The sequence below is a fragment of the Procambarus clarkii genome, chromosome 92, assembly GCF_040958095.1.
Source record: "Procambarus clarkii isolate CNS0578487 chromosome 92, FALCON_Pclarkii_2.0, whole genome shotgun sequence".
In the NCBI taxonomy this organism is placed as follows: Eukaryota; Metazoa; Arthropoda; class Malacostraca; order Decapoda; family Cambaridae; genus Procambarus; species Procambarus clarkii.
In genome coordinates, this window is record NC_091241.1 from 5,423,208 (window position 1) to 5,438,130 (window position 14,923).

Below are 14,923 nucleotides of genomic sequence, written 5' to 3' on the forward strand. Positions count from 1 at the left end.
GAGATGTCTATCGAGAACCGCGCATGCGCAATAAGGAAGAGGGGGAAGACGAGAGAACACGGCGCGGACGCCATTGAAGCGTGTAGCAGAGCTACGTTTTGACCCTATTTATTTCGCTCCCACGACCAGTAGAGCGGTGCCACGTTATCTGGCACAATAGCCGTGTATCAGACTAGCATATCTGCAATTCCAAAGTCAACGCCTTTGAAGCAGCAGCTGGAGGACGAAGAATTGCTCAAAGTCTCCACATCATCGGACACGCGGCTCGGCAGCTAGGTTCATCTGTTTGTTATCATGTGGCCACAGTTAACATTTAGGCTAGTTGTCGTTAGGCCGTATATAAAATAATAAAATCCCGTACATGTCTTTAGTAAATTCACCATCTAAATAGATGATTATTTTCATTATTTTCTCCAGAAAGAATTTACAGTGCTTGAATATAAATTGCACAGATATTAGCTGATGATTTCTATAGTTATCCTTATAATTTAGGATGCATTTGTAGTTACTTATTATGTAGAAGATTTCTACATGTAATTGCCTTTCAGTACCAAGGCGACGCCAACCGAGGTGCTAGGCTTCCCCACCGTTCCGTGCAACAATTTGCCATATGCAACACGTCGTCGGTGGAGTGTGGCAACCGATTACACCTCTCTAGATTTACAGCTAAGCGGTCCCTTTTTTATCTGTAGCAATAACTCTGTAGTTACAGTAGTGATCTCCCAAAGAGATCTATTACATTAACCCATTGATCTATATATACTGTACTATTCTATTCAGCAGTATATTGAGGTGTATTTACCTCCAATTAATCTATTATAAGCAACTTTATTTACTTTCATATTTTATTTACTCTGGTGAAGAACCAGCACCAGAATAATCCTAGGGATGTATTAATCTTTTAGCATGTAACCCCCCAATTTTGTGTAAGTTAATTTGACTCCATTTATATAAGAAATACAGTTTCACTAAGATCCATAGGACACTAGTTCTTGGGATCAGTTTTTCCATTGTCTTATTTTGTTTTCCACTTTTTCTCAAAAGTGGTGGTCCTTCATAGCTATCGAAGTATATATTTAATTATTAGTTATTGGAGTCAGGTTTTCCCCCACACGGGGCATGAGGGACTAGGTGGGTGTGGACCAGTGTACTTGGCCCCGTCCACAGGCATCCATCCTTATGGCACGCCTGTATCTGCAGATCTCACCGCAGCAGCATGTAGAGAGCTTGTCGGGGCATACTGCATGGTTTAGCAGGGTGCTGGAGCGTATTTCAATTTACTCCAATTTTTAATTTTTGTGTGAACCAAACAACTGGGTATATTTAAGAGAAATCTTTATTTACTTTCATGTATTTTATGATTTCTTTTTCACTACCCCCGAGGGAACATGTTATGTTCTGGTCCGTTGTGTTGTTCAGTTGACCTGTGGACTCTGACCAGCCTCCCCCCCCCCCCCCAACCCCTCCCAGACTTTAATTGGTCCTCAGGAATTGGTTATGTTAACATGGACGTCTTGAGCTCTATTGACCATATATATATATCTTGGCTTTGAGACAATCTACTACTAAGGTGCGATTTTAAAATTTGTACTCTCGTGGTGAATGGACGTTTCTTATAGTTTCCCCTTGTAGGGGACTTAGTCGTTTTTTGTCATGCCATTGTGGACTTGACTTTTGAGAGGAGCTTTTTTGACTTTGTCATTTGCCAGTCCAGTTGGGACTTAGTTTTCTGAAGGCAAAGTGTTTCATAAATTCACTGACTTGTGTTTGTTTGATGTTATTGATGAGACATTGACCTCCTTATTGGTTATTGTTATAATTGTGAGTCGCTTGAGATTTTAAATTTTGATTAGTCTCTATATAGTGACTTTGTTGAGTAGCATCACCCTTCACCCACTTTGTCCACAACTTGTGGGAGTGTATGACAGGGTGTGGAAGTGTGTGACAGGGTGTGGGAGTATATGACAGGGGTGTGGGAGTGTATGACAGGGTGTGGAAGTGTGTGACAGGGTGTGGGAGTATATGACAGGGTGTGGGAGTGTATGACAGGGTGTGGGAGTGTATGACAGGGTATGAGAGTGTATGACAGGATGTGGGAGTGTATGACAGGGGTGTGGGAGAGTATGACAGAGTGTGGGAGTGTATGACAGGGTGTGGGATTGTATGACAGGGGTGTGGGAATGTATGACAGAGGTGTGGGAGTGTATGACAGGGGTGTGGGAGTGTATGACAGGGTGTGGGAGTGTATGACAGAGGTGTGGGAGTGGATGACAGGGGTGTGGGAGTGTATGGCAGGGTGTGGGAGTGTATGACAGGGTGTGGGAGTGTATGACAGGGGTGTGGGGGTGTATGACAGGGTGTGGGAGTGTATGACAGGGTGTGGGAGTGTATGACAGGGGTGTGGGAGTGTATGACAGGGTGTGGGAGTGTATGACAGGGTGTGGGAGTGTATGACAGGGTGTCGGAGTGTATGACAGGGTGTGGGAGTGTATGACAGGGTGTCGGAGTGTATGACAGGGTGTGGGAGTGTATGACAGGGTGTGGGGAGTGTATGACAGGGTGTGGGAGTGTATGACAGGGTGTGGGAGTGTATGACAGAGTGTGGGAGTGTATGACAGGGTGTGGGAGTGTATGACAGGGTGTGGGAGTGTATGACAGGGTGTGGGGAGTGTATGACAGGGTGTGGGAGTGTATGACAGGGTGTGGGGAGTGTATGACAGGGTGTGGGAGTGTATGACAGGGTGTGGGAGTGTATGACAGAGTGTGGGAGTGTATGACAGGGTGTGGGAGAGTATGACAGGGTGTGGGAGTGTATGACAGGGTGTGGGGAGTGAATGACAGGGTGTGGGAGTGTATGACAGGGTGTGGGAGTGTATGACAGGGTGTGGGGAGTGTATGACAGGGTGTGGGAGTGTATGACAGGGTGTGGGAGTGTATGACAGGGTGTGGGAGTGTATGGCAGGGTGTGGGAAAGTTTGACAGGGTGTGGGAGTGTATGACAGGGTGTGGGAGTGTATGACAGGGTGTGGAATGATTTAGTAGGGTGTTGGCGAATATAATTATAATTCCCGTTGAAGGGGGGATAATAAGCCTGTGCTTAGGCATATATCGAGTTCCCCCAAGGTCAACTACTGACCTACTTCACGACTCACAAGATTTGCCTTAACTCCCAGGTACCTATTTAGTGCTAGGTGAACAGAGGCATCAAGTGAAAGGAAACATGTCAAATCCTAAATCCTTTCTATCGCTCCCGGGAATCTAACCCGGACTACTTGATTGTGAGTCGAGGATGTCGACCACTGTGCTACTGGACCCCCGTGTTATGAAAGAGCACGGGAAACTGTAGGAGGGAAGGGAACTATAAGGAGAAAGCGCCAAGCCATTACGACTATATATCAAGCTTGGAAGGGTTCAGGATAAGGATCTGGGATAGGACGGGGGGTGGGTGGGAAAGGAATGGTGCAGAAGGTCTAGAGGTAACAGAACCCGTCGTTCTGGTGGCACCATTTGGGCTGGATACGCTCGGGCTGGACACCTCGCCGCAGGAGCCGGTGACGGTGGTGGATGAAGCGGGCTTCTGCCTGTCTCCAGGTGGTGGGCGGGTTGGTCCACAGCCTCTCCGCCAGGGCGGCTCCTCGCGGCCATAACTGACACACAGACACACACACATTGTTATTCCTCTTAACACGCACATCACATGTACATATATATGCATTAATTAACACTGCAATGTTATTAACTAGTTCGTAAGAGTGTCAGAGAGCTGCAATATTGCCTCTGTGAAGGACATGAATGTTGCAAGACAAGTAACTAGTTGTGTATTGGTGCTTATATGTAGCCGGAAGAAATGCTTTTGTGTGTGTGTGGGGGGGGGGGGGGTTCTGTGTCAGTAAGGACAGGTGGCGTGGGTCTTTAGTCTTGCGGATATGTTATAAAGAGACAGACAGAAACACAGACAGAGACAGAGGGACCGGATCGACCAGGGCAAAGTGAGAGAGAGAGCGAGACAGGAAGACAAACAGAAACAGATAAACAAACCAGAGACAGCAAGACAGGCAGACAAACACAGAGACATAGATAGGGATGGAAGGTAGAAGAGGAGATGTTTGAAGAGAAGGGAAGAAAAGAGGGGGAGACAGGTGGAGAGGAGGAAATGGGGAGAGAGGGTGGAGAGGTGTGTGACAGGCAGAGAGGAGAGACGTTGGAGGATAGTGGGGGAGAAGATAGGTGGAGACGGAAGGAGGAAGAGGACAGGGAAAGAAAACTGCAGAGTGGAGGAGAGGAGAGAGGGAGCGATAGGGAATGAGAGAAGGAGGGAGATTTGGAGAGGGGGGAGGGGGAGAGACCCGGGTTCAGCCGGGAACCCTCCCTAATTTGAGAGCCACTGAGACCAACAAAATATCCTATATCATTTAGACTGATTACTGACCTTCGTGTCGAGTGAAGCGTCGTCGACCTGTTCGGTCCAGAGCGCTGCCTCGCCGCCCAACACCAGGTCCTTGTGTGTGGAACCCGTCAGGTCTCGCGCTATATCGTGAGGGCTGTTGTCGTAGACTTTCTGCCACTCCTTGTAGGGGCTGCACCAGTTGGAACCTTCGCCCACCCAAGCCCCAGCGCCACAGTCTAGGTACCAGGCGTCGTAGTTGCTGAAGATAACGCGGTAGTTCTTCTGGAGCAGCTCGGCGATGAGAGGATCTGAGCCGTTAGTCCAGATTTGGATGATGTACTTGTCTTTATTGAGGTATTGGTCGACGCGGCCTTTCTCCGTCAGGTGGGAGGTCCACAGGATGCCGGGCACCTCGACGCCATTGTTGGCGGTCGTCAGAAGCTCACGAGACTTCTCCTGAAAAACGCTCCACTGCTTGTAGTAGGCGTTGGCGTCCAGCCCGAAGTCGTTGGCGACCATCCACGCTGTTATCTCATCCGTCGTGTTCCAGCAGTTGAGGTTCACCTGCACACAGACCACATAAGTGCATTTACTATTGTTTCTACTTGTGTACTGGAACAGGTTGCCGCTAGAACGTATCTAGCATAGCAAATGTATGCAAACAGTATATAGAAAAGTATAATGAGTAATAAGGATGTGGTGACAAAGTCCCGAGATACGGAGAATATGCTGTATGTGAAATGCACACATGAAACGCGGGGAGGCGGTATAGTGCCAACCCACCTGAGAACCTGAGAACTCGTCTCCTGCTCGTGTACACTTGTCCTCACCTACACCCTAAATACACTTCTAAATATAATAAAGTAATGCAAAATTAACTCTAAAATATATATTACACTTTGGATTACGTTTGAAGCATTTCCTCTCTGTTTACCCACCTCGTCGCCGCCATAGTGGAAGAGATCGAGAGGAGTGAAGAGTTTGGCCATTTCTTCATAGATCTGGGCTAGGACGAGGTACATGTTGGGGTTGGCGAGGTTGAGCTGGCCGCAGGGAGGCTCCACGCAGTACGACTGCCACGGCTCCTGCCAGTAACAGTTGTGCATCAGTAAGGAGCAGCTGAGGGTGCTTACCTAAAGCCACAACACCACTCCAGTGCATGCTTTAGTTGTCAATTGTCAGGGATAAGAAGACTGTCATTGTTATTATATGGTCCCTTCTAGCCAATAACTGAAAATACATCAAAATGCGACCGACAACAGTATTCTAATTCCAAAGTAACCTTTTACTGCTAGGTAAATAGAGACATCAAATGTAAGGAAACGTGCCCAAACGTCTCGTCTTATCGGGGAATCGAACCCAGGAAATCAGTGATGAGCTAAATGCACTTTAGGCATCATAGAATGCTGGATAAATAAGTGTCATACAGTGTACTGAGGCAGTAGACAGTGTATTGAGGCAGTAGACAGTGTACTGAGGCAGTAGACAGTGTATTGAGGCAGTAGACAATGTACTGAGGCAGTAGACAGTGTATTGAGGCAGTAGACAGTGTACTGAGGCAGTAGACAGTGTATTGAGGCAGTAGACAATGTACTGAGGCAGTAGACAGTGTATTGAGGCAGTAGACAGTGTATTGAGGCAGTAGACAATGTACTGAGGCAGTAGACAGTGTATTGAGGCAGTAGACAATGTACTGAGGCAGTAGACAGTGTATTGAGGCAGTAGACAGTGTACTGAGGTAGAAGACAGTGTATTGAGGCAGTAGACAATGTACTGAGGCAGTAGACAAGAGTTCTGAAGAATTAGATAAGAGTTCTGAGGCAGTAAACAGTGTTCTCATTACTGCCTCAGTAAATTGTGTATTTAAGCAGTAGATTGTGTACTGAGGCCTTTGATATTGTGCATGATGGAGCTGAAACAGATGAAGAAGGCTTTAGTGAACAAAAGCATGTGATGAACATAGAGCAGGAGGAGAAGAAAGCTTCACACTGTAAAAAATATTGCAATTATAGTTTAACTTTTCTCAATTATATGTTATAAAAAACAAAATGGAGAAAGGGAACGGCTCACTGTGGTAGATGCAAAGTTCTGATGCCTCTCCACTCACCCTGTTGACGCAGACTGCCAGCTTGCCTAGTCCCTGCTTCTCAGCCCACTGCCACCCGTTGCCAACATGAGCGGGAGCATCGAACTCCGGGAGAACACGGATGCCTCTCACTCTGCCGTAGTCCACCAGATGTTTCACCTCCTCCGGGTGATAGACCTCGCGGGAACTGTAGGCGCCGTAGTAGACCATGTTGGGGAGTCTCTCCAAGTAGAGCGGGAAGGAGTGGGAGTCTGTGATGTGCCAGTGGAAGGTGTTAAGCTTGTTGGCCGCCATGGCGTCCAAGGTGCGCTCGATGGCCTCCACGCTAAGGAAGTTACGAGCCGTGTCGACCAGCAGGCCGCGGTACTTGAAGGCTGGTGCGTCGTACACGGAGGCCGAACTGACGATCATCAATGTCTTCCGGTTTTCGTGGTAGTCCACCAACTGCGAGAGTGTCTCGAGGCCGTGGCGGGCGCCGAAGAAGGTCTGCGCATTGATGGTAGCTGTTGTGGTCGAGCCAACGGTCACCATCAGGAGTTCGTAAGACTCGTCCGTGTCAAGGCTGAGGTAAGTTAAGAATCCAGACACCTTAAACACCACCCTCAAGGTATGTGCTGCGCTCGACGGCTCCCAGGGCTCTTCCCAGGTAGCTGGACCACCATCGTAGTCCGGGTGATACTTCTCCAGGTTGTCTTTGAAGATGTCGAAGGCTTCGTTCAGCAGAGGCCAGATTTGCTCCGAAGCTCTGTTGGTGATGAAGACGTTTTTGGGGAGGAAGTGAACCACTTGTGTTCCGATGCTCGCTGTCTGTGGCTGCGGCCACAGCGCCCCAAAGGGTCCGCACGTCAGCTTGCACTGGTTGAGCGTCACCAGCCTCGTCACCCCGGTGTTCTCCAGCTTCAGACACTTGCCAGACTCGCACTGGTAGCCCCATGGTGATGGCATCCTGTGGAAAACACAACCTAATGTTCACACAAGGTGAGGTAATTCGCAAGTGTGACTCTGTACCTTCGTTTACACAAGTGTCGTACACATTTACACGAAAATCACGTGTGTGTGTGACATAGTTAATATTGAGAAATGACGACGTACAAAGGAAAACTTACGATAGGAAGGACACTAATAACGGAGGAACTAGTAATTATTTACAGGCTAAGATTTCAATTATTATTTAATATTGGTTGTAACCATATTATGAGATACAAGTATTACTTGAGGTCCGCACTGGGTGACTGTTGAGTGGTGGGGACACCTCAGTGTTTAGTTTGTCCAGATACCAAACTTGTGAACACTTTCTCACGGCGTACTCAAGTTTGGTATCAGGTACCATGGGTCAGCTTACTGTCATGGGAACAAGAGTCAAACACCCCTTACAAAAAGGCAGCTGCCGGGGAGGGGAGGGAGGGGTGTCCCGTGAAAAGGGATTGACTGACAAAAAGAAGAAAGCTGCCTGGGGTGGTAGGGATGACTTAGGAGAAGGAGGCAGGTGCCTGGGGTGGTAGGGATGACTTACGAGAAGGAGGCAGGTGCCTGGGGTGGTAGGGATGACTTACGAGAAGGAGGCAGGTGCCTGGGGTGGTATGGATGACTTACGAGAAGGAGGCAGGTGCCTGGGGTGGTAGGGATGACTTACGAGAAGGAGGCAGGTGCCTGGGGTGGTAGGGGATGACTTACGAGAAGGAGGCAGCTGCCTGGGGTGGTAGGGGATGACTTACGAGAAGGAGGCAGCTGCCTGGGGGTGGTAGGGGATGACTTACGAGAAGGAGGCAGCTGCCTGGGGTGGTAGGGATGACTTACGAGAAGGAGGCAGGTGCCTGGGGTGGTAGGGGATGACTTACGAGAAGGAGGCAGCTGCCTGGGGTGGTAGGGGATGACTTACGAGAAGGAGGCAGGTGCCTGGGGTGGTAGGGGATGACTTACGAGAAGGAGGCAGGTGCCTGGGGTGGTAGGGGATGACTTACGAGAAGGAGGCAGGTGCCTGGGGTGGTAGGGGATTACTTACGAGAAGGAGGCAGCTGCCTGGGGTGGTAGGGATGACTTACGAGAAGGAGGCAGGTGCCTGGGGTGGTAGGGGATGACTTACGAGAAGGAGGCAGGTGCCTGGGGTGGTAGGGATGACTTACGAGAAGGAGGCAGCTGTCTGGGGTGGTAGAGGATGACTTACTAGAAGGAGGCAGGTGCCTGGGGTGGTAGGGGATGACTTACGAGAAGGAGGCAGCTGCCTGGGGGTGGTAGGGATGACTTACGAGAAGGAGGCAGCTGCCTGGGGTGGTAGGGGATGACTTACGAGAAGGAGGCAGCGGCCTGGGGGTGGTAGGGGATGACTTACGAGAAGGAGGCAGCGGCCTGGGGGTGGTAGGGGATGACTTACGAGAAGGAGGCAGCTGCCTGGGGGTGGTAGGGATGACTTACGAGAAGGAGGCAGGTGCCTGGGGTGGTAGGGGATGACTTACGAGAAGGAGGCAGAGGCCTGGGGTGGTAGGGATGACTTACGAGAAGGAGGCAGAGGCCTGGGGTGGTAGGGATGACTTACGAGAAGGAGGCAGAGGCCGGGGAGGAGAGCAGCAGCCCCATCAATGGCGTCAATACACTGACCATCATCATCCTGGCATTAGTCTGAAAAAAATAATATTTTTAATAATAATATTAATTAATAATAACAACAATGCAAACTAAACTAATGTAATAACATAACAATGTAAGAAAATACAGGCAGGAAACATGTATAAGGACACGAGAGGTTCCAGAATTTGGGGCTCACTTGCCACACATTATAAACTCAAGAGTATCGATGAAATTGATAAACAGAATGTTTTAGGTTGAGCAGCACAGCCTCGAGAGGACATTTTAAGGCAGCTGGAGGCACAGGTGAGCCACAGGGACGTGAGGAACACGTCTTGGGTGTCAGGACAGCCAGTAAATGGGACCATCCACAATGGGAAGTAACAGGGGCTTCCTCCATCCATAAATACATTAGAAGATATGACTAGAAACAAAGCCATCTGAAATCATTGCATTAGACGACCGACATTCGCGACCCCAGGAGCTGAAGACTGTTTCTGCAAACTCTCCCATATAAGAACTATTAGGCAAGACCATTAAAGGTTGTAAAGACAGCTTCTACATAACCCGACGAGGTATATATTTCCCTGAGCTGATTGGTCGACAGCGGGACGTATATTCCAGTTTGTGGAGGTCAGTGTACCCACGTCCCCAACCTGTTCCGCAACGCTCAGTGGGGCATGGGAAGGGGGTGCTACCTTTCTTCCTACCTCATACCCCAACCTGTTCCTCAACCCTTGGGGATGGGGCATGAGGGTGCTCTCTTCCCCTCCCCATCCCCCCCCCGCTATCCTGTACCCACCACTACTCACCAGGGTGACTGGCTGTTGTGGCGGGAATATGATGGAGTGAATGTCATGAGTGTATGACGAGGGCGTGGTTAAGGACAATTGTGGGCGCGTCATTTCTGGGCGTGGACAAGATCTGCTGTGGGCGTGGTCAAGGTCAGGTGTGGGCGTGGTCAAGGTCAGGTGTGGTGAGGATGTAGAGGTGTTGTGGGCGTGGTCAAGGTCAGGTGTGGTGAGGATATAGAGGTGTGGTCAGCGAGGTGAAGGCTCGGGCCGCAAGTGACGGTTGGTATAAAACACTCCCCGAGAATTAAAATTCATATCAGGTCATGACAGTTAAAAGCCGTTAATAACGGTTATGAATCGCCTGTGAGCTACGATAATTTTAATTTAAGTTTCTTAACTAATTGTCGTCTGACACTCGTCTACCTGTGACTGCAGGATCAAGCGTCTGCTCTTGGGCCCCGCCTTTTCAACTGTAGGTAATCTAATGCAATGGTGCCCGATCCATTAGCTTTCTATCACATTTATATTGAATCTTCTATATAATCTTCCGTCGTATTCAATTTACTCATTAGTATTAAGTTAAAGAAATGTTTCCTTATATTCCTATGGTTCAACTGTGTCTAACTTCCATACACGGCCTCTCTGCTCTTAAAATAAAAAACGTCTACATTCATAAATGGAAATGTCTCTCAGTCTGTCTGTCCGAGATTGGAGGCCAGACGCTCTAGGCTATAATCCCCCAACTTTACACTATGATTCCTGAAGGGCGCGGGCCCATCATGGTCGGATCAGGGTTGGCACAATTGAATTGAATGCCATTTGATACGGTGCCAATGCCAACCCCATACACACACAAAATACAGTTTCTTGGAATATATTAACTGGACCCGGGATTATTTTTTTGTTTTTGTTTTAGTGTAATAACTTGATTACAGCCACACCTGTGTAACACACCTGTGTGCCACACCTGTGGGACTCACCTGTGTGCCACACCTGTGGGACACACCTGTGTGACACACCTGTGGGACACACCTGTGTGCCACACCTGTGTAACACACCTGTGTGCCACACCTGTGGGACTCACCTGTGTGCCACACCTGTGGGACACACCTGTGTGACACACCTGTGGGACACACCTGTGTGCCACACCTGTGTAACACACCTGTGTGCCACACCTGTGGGACTCACCTGTGTGCCACACCTGTGGGACACACCTGTGTGCCACACCTGTGTGCCACACCTGTGTAACACACCTGTGTGCCACACCTGTGGGACTCACCTGTGTGCCACACCTGTGGGACACACCTGTGTGACACACCTGTGTGCCACACCTGTGTAACACACCTGGGAATGTGTTCACTCCCACACCTGCCAAGGACCCGACCACCTCCTGCCTACACACACACACACACACTCTCACGCGCACTCAAACTCTCCCACCTGCATATTCACATTGAAATGTGAGTGCACACACTCCCAACATACACATCTTCACGTCCACATACACATATATGCCTACATGTGCACCAGCATACACATCCCCACCACTTATACACCAACATACACACCCACCACTTATACACCAACATACACCCCACCACTTATACACCAACATACACCCCACCACTTATACACCAACATACACCACCACCACTTATACACCAACATACACCCCACCACTTATACACCAACATACACACCCACCACTTATACACCAACATACACCCCACCACTTATACACCAACATACACCCCACCACTTATACACCAACATACACACCCACCACTTATACACCAACATACACCACCACCACTTATACACCAACATACACCCACCACATATACACCAACATACACCCCCACCACTTATACACCAACATACACCCCACCACTTATACACCAACATACACCCCACCACTTATACACCAACATACACCACCACCACTTATACACCAACATACACCCCACCACTTATACACCAACATACACCCCACCACTTATACACCAACATACACACCCACCACTTATACACCAACATACACCACCACCACTTATACACCAACATACACCCCACCACATATACACCAACATACACCCCCACCACTTATACACCAACATACACACCCACCACTTATACACCAACATACACCCCACCACTTATACACCACCACCACTTATACACCAACATACACCCCACCACTTATACACCAACATACACCCCTGCACTTATACACCAACATACACACCCACCACTCATACACCAACATACACCCCCACCACTTATACACCAACATACACACCCACCACTTATACACCAACATACACCCCACCACTTATACACCACCACCACTTATACACCAACATACACCCCACCACTTATACACCAACATACACCCCACCACTTATACACCACCACCACTTATACACCAACATACACCCCACCACTTATACACCAACATACACCCCTGCACTTATACACCAACATACACACCCACCACTCATACACCAACATACACACCCACCACTTATACACCAACATACACCCCTGCACTTATACACCAACATGCACCCCTGCACTTATACACCAACATACACCCCTGCACTTATACACCAACATGCACCCCTGCACTTATACACCAACATACACCCCTGCACTTATACACCAACATACACACCCACCACTCATACACCAACATACACCCCCACCACTTATACACCAACATACACACCCACCACTTATACACCAACATACACCCCACCACTTATACACCACCACCACTTATACACCAACATACACCCCACCACTTATACACCAACATACACCCCACCACTTATACACCACCACCACTTATACACCAACATACACCCCACCACTTATACACCTACATACACCCCTGCACTTATACACCAACATACACACCCACCACTCATACACCAACATACACACCCACCACTTATACACCAACATACACCCCTGCACTAATACACCAACATACACCCCTGCACTTATACACCAACATACACCCCTGCACTTATACATCAACATACACCCCACCACTTATACACCCACCACTTATACACCAACATACACCCCACCACTTATACACCAACATACACACCCACCACTTATACACCAACATACACACCCACCACTTATACACCAACATACACACCCACCACTTATACACCAACATACACACCACCACTTATACACCACCTCTAATACTCAGAGGATGAGGTATAGGTAGTGGGTATTACGAGTTGCTGTATAACCTTAGTTTCCTGGCAGATAGGAAGGGCTTCCTAAGGTAAATAGGTAAGGAGGAGTCTTACCTTAGGGCGGAGGAAGGTGTAGTGTGAGGCAGGCGGGCGGAGCCTTACCGAAGGGGTCGAGTAAGGTAGAGGAGGAGGGTATACTGACCGCCCCGAGAGACGGGCGTGGAGTGAGGGGTATCGCTGGGTCTTCACCACTGAGTCCTTCTCTTCCTTTAGAGACGAACGTGGAGGAGGGAGGGGAAGGGGGGTGAGGGTGGGGGTGGGGGCGAGGGAGGGAGGGAAGGGGAAGGGGGATGAGGGAAGGGGAAGGGGGAGGTGGTAGTGAAGGACACAGCGGGTCAAGATCACAGGGTCATTCACCCTTCCTTAACCCCAGGCGTCAACTGGTAGCCCAATACAACAAGAATATATTATATTATATATATATATATGTCGTACCTAATAGCCAGAACGCACTTCTCAGCCTACTATTCAAGGCCCGATTTGCCTAATAAGCCAAGTTTTCATGAATTAATGTTTTTTCGTCTACCTAACCTACCTAACCTAACCTAACCTAGCTTTTTTTGGCTACCTAACCTAACCTTACCTATAAATATAGGTTAGGTTAGGTTAGGTAGGGTTGGTTAGGTTCGGTCATATATCTACGTTAATTTTAACTCCAATAAAAAAAATTGACCTCATACATAGAGAAAAGGGTTGCTTTATCATTTCATAAGAAAAAAATTATAGTAAATATATTAATTCAGGAAAACTTGGCTTATTAGGCAAATCGGGCCTTGAATAGTAGGCTGAGAAGTGAGTTCTGGCTACTAGGTACGACATATATATATATATATATATATATATATATATATATATATATATATATATATATATATATATATATATGTGTGTGTGTGTGTGTGTGTGTGTGTGTGTGTGTGTGTGTGTGTGTGTGTGTGTGTGTGTATATGTGCAGCGGCATAGACATCCAACCCTTATACACCAAATGGTGCATTGAATGGTCCCCAAGCCAATATGCAACAGAAAACTCCACACCCCAGAAGGATTTTTAAGCTTGTTCGCATTTGTGTTGCTCACGTGGCCCCACAAAGTGAGGTGGTTCGATGAAATATCTATGCCCAAGCTTACCACCAAGTGCCGTCGGGTCGTTGGGGATATAGCCTCAGCTACCAATGACTTTTGTAGTCACAGTGGTCGAGTGGTTAAGGAACTAGGCTCGCCATGATGCATAGTGCTCCTGGCTGTCGGGGCTCGAATCCTTCTGGGGTGTGGAGTCTCTTATGCCTCTTAGGTGTAGTGGAAGCGTGTTGAACAGTCTCGGGCCCTGATGTTGATAGAGTTTTCTCTCAGAGTACCTGTTGCATCTCTGCTTTTCAACGGGGGTATTCTGTACATCCTGCCATGGCTCCTGTTATGATACACCAGCCCTTCATTAGCGTCGGATAGATGAGTTGCGATAACTGGGAAAATGCTGAACTGGTGATGGAGTACCTAAGGGCTAGAGAACAGAGGGTTAAAGTGAAAGAAGCGCAGGGCTCGGCCCTTGGTCCGTTGCTGTTCTTAATTTATGTGTCAGATGTACCCGAGGGAGGGAGCCCATACATGTCAGTGTATGCAGATGATGAAAAGCTAATGATGAATGTAGAAACTGAGGACGACTGCAGAAAGCTTCAGGAAGGTCTGGGAAACCTCCAGGAGTGAACACAGAAGAGGATGTTAAAGTTCAGTCCCAAGAAATGTAAGGTAATGGAGAGGGGGAAATTGAGAGAGGAGACCTGGAGGTATCTACCCCATGAGAGGAGACCAGGAGGTATCT

The 14,923-nt window shown here is 48.3% G+C and overlaps 1 protein-coding gene across 3 annotated transcripts; it reads right to left on the minus strand.

Annotated features, from left to right (window-relative positions):
* Positions 1–1,318: 1,318 nt before the first annotated feature.
* LOC123775119 (chitooligosaccharidolytic beta-N-acetylglucosaminidase) lies at positions 1,319–13,288 on the minus strand. 3 transcript variants are annotated; one of them, XM_069319196.1, is made up of 6 exons: positions 13,162–13,288; positions 9,007–9,089; positions 6,495–7,419; positions 5,326–5,472; positions 4,430–4,951; positions 1,319–3,647 (listed from the first exon to the last, which is right to left on the minus strand). In XM_069319196.1, exons 2-6 carry the CDS (start codon positions 9,075–9,077, stop codon positions 3,471–3,473), a joined length of 1,842 nt encoding a protein of 613 aa, XP_069175297.1. In that variant the 5' UTR covers positions 9,078–9,089; positions 13,162–13,288; the 3' UTR covers positions 1,319–3,470. The 3 variants fall into 3 exon arrangements, with proteins under 3 accessions (XP_069175297.1, XP_069175298.1, XP_069175299.1); XM_069319197.1 differs by lacking the exons at positions 9,007–9,089; positions 13,162–13,288 and adding an exon at positions 8,927–8,938; XM_069319198.1 differs by lacking the exons at positions 9,007–9,089; positions 13,162–13,288 and adding an exon at positions 7,987–7,993.
* Between the last annotated feature and the right edge of the window lie 1,635 nt (positions 13,289–14,923).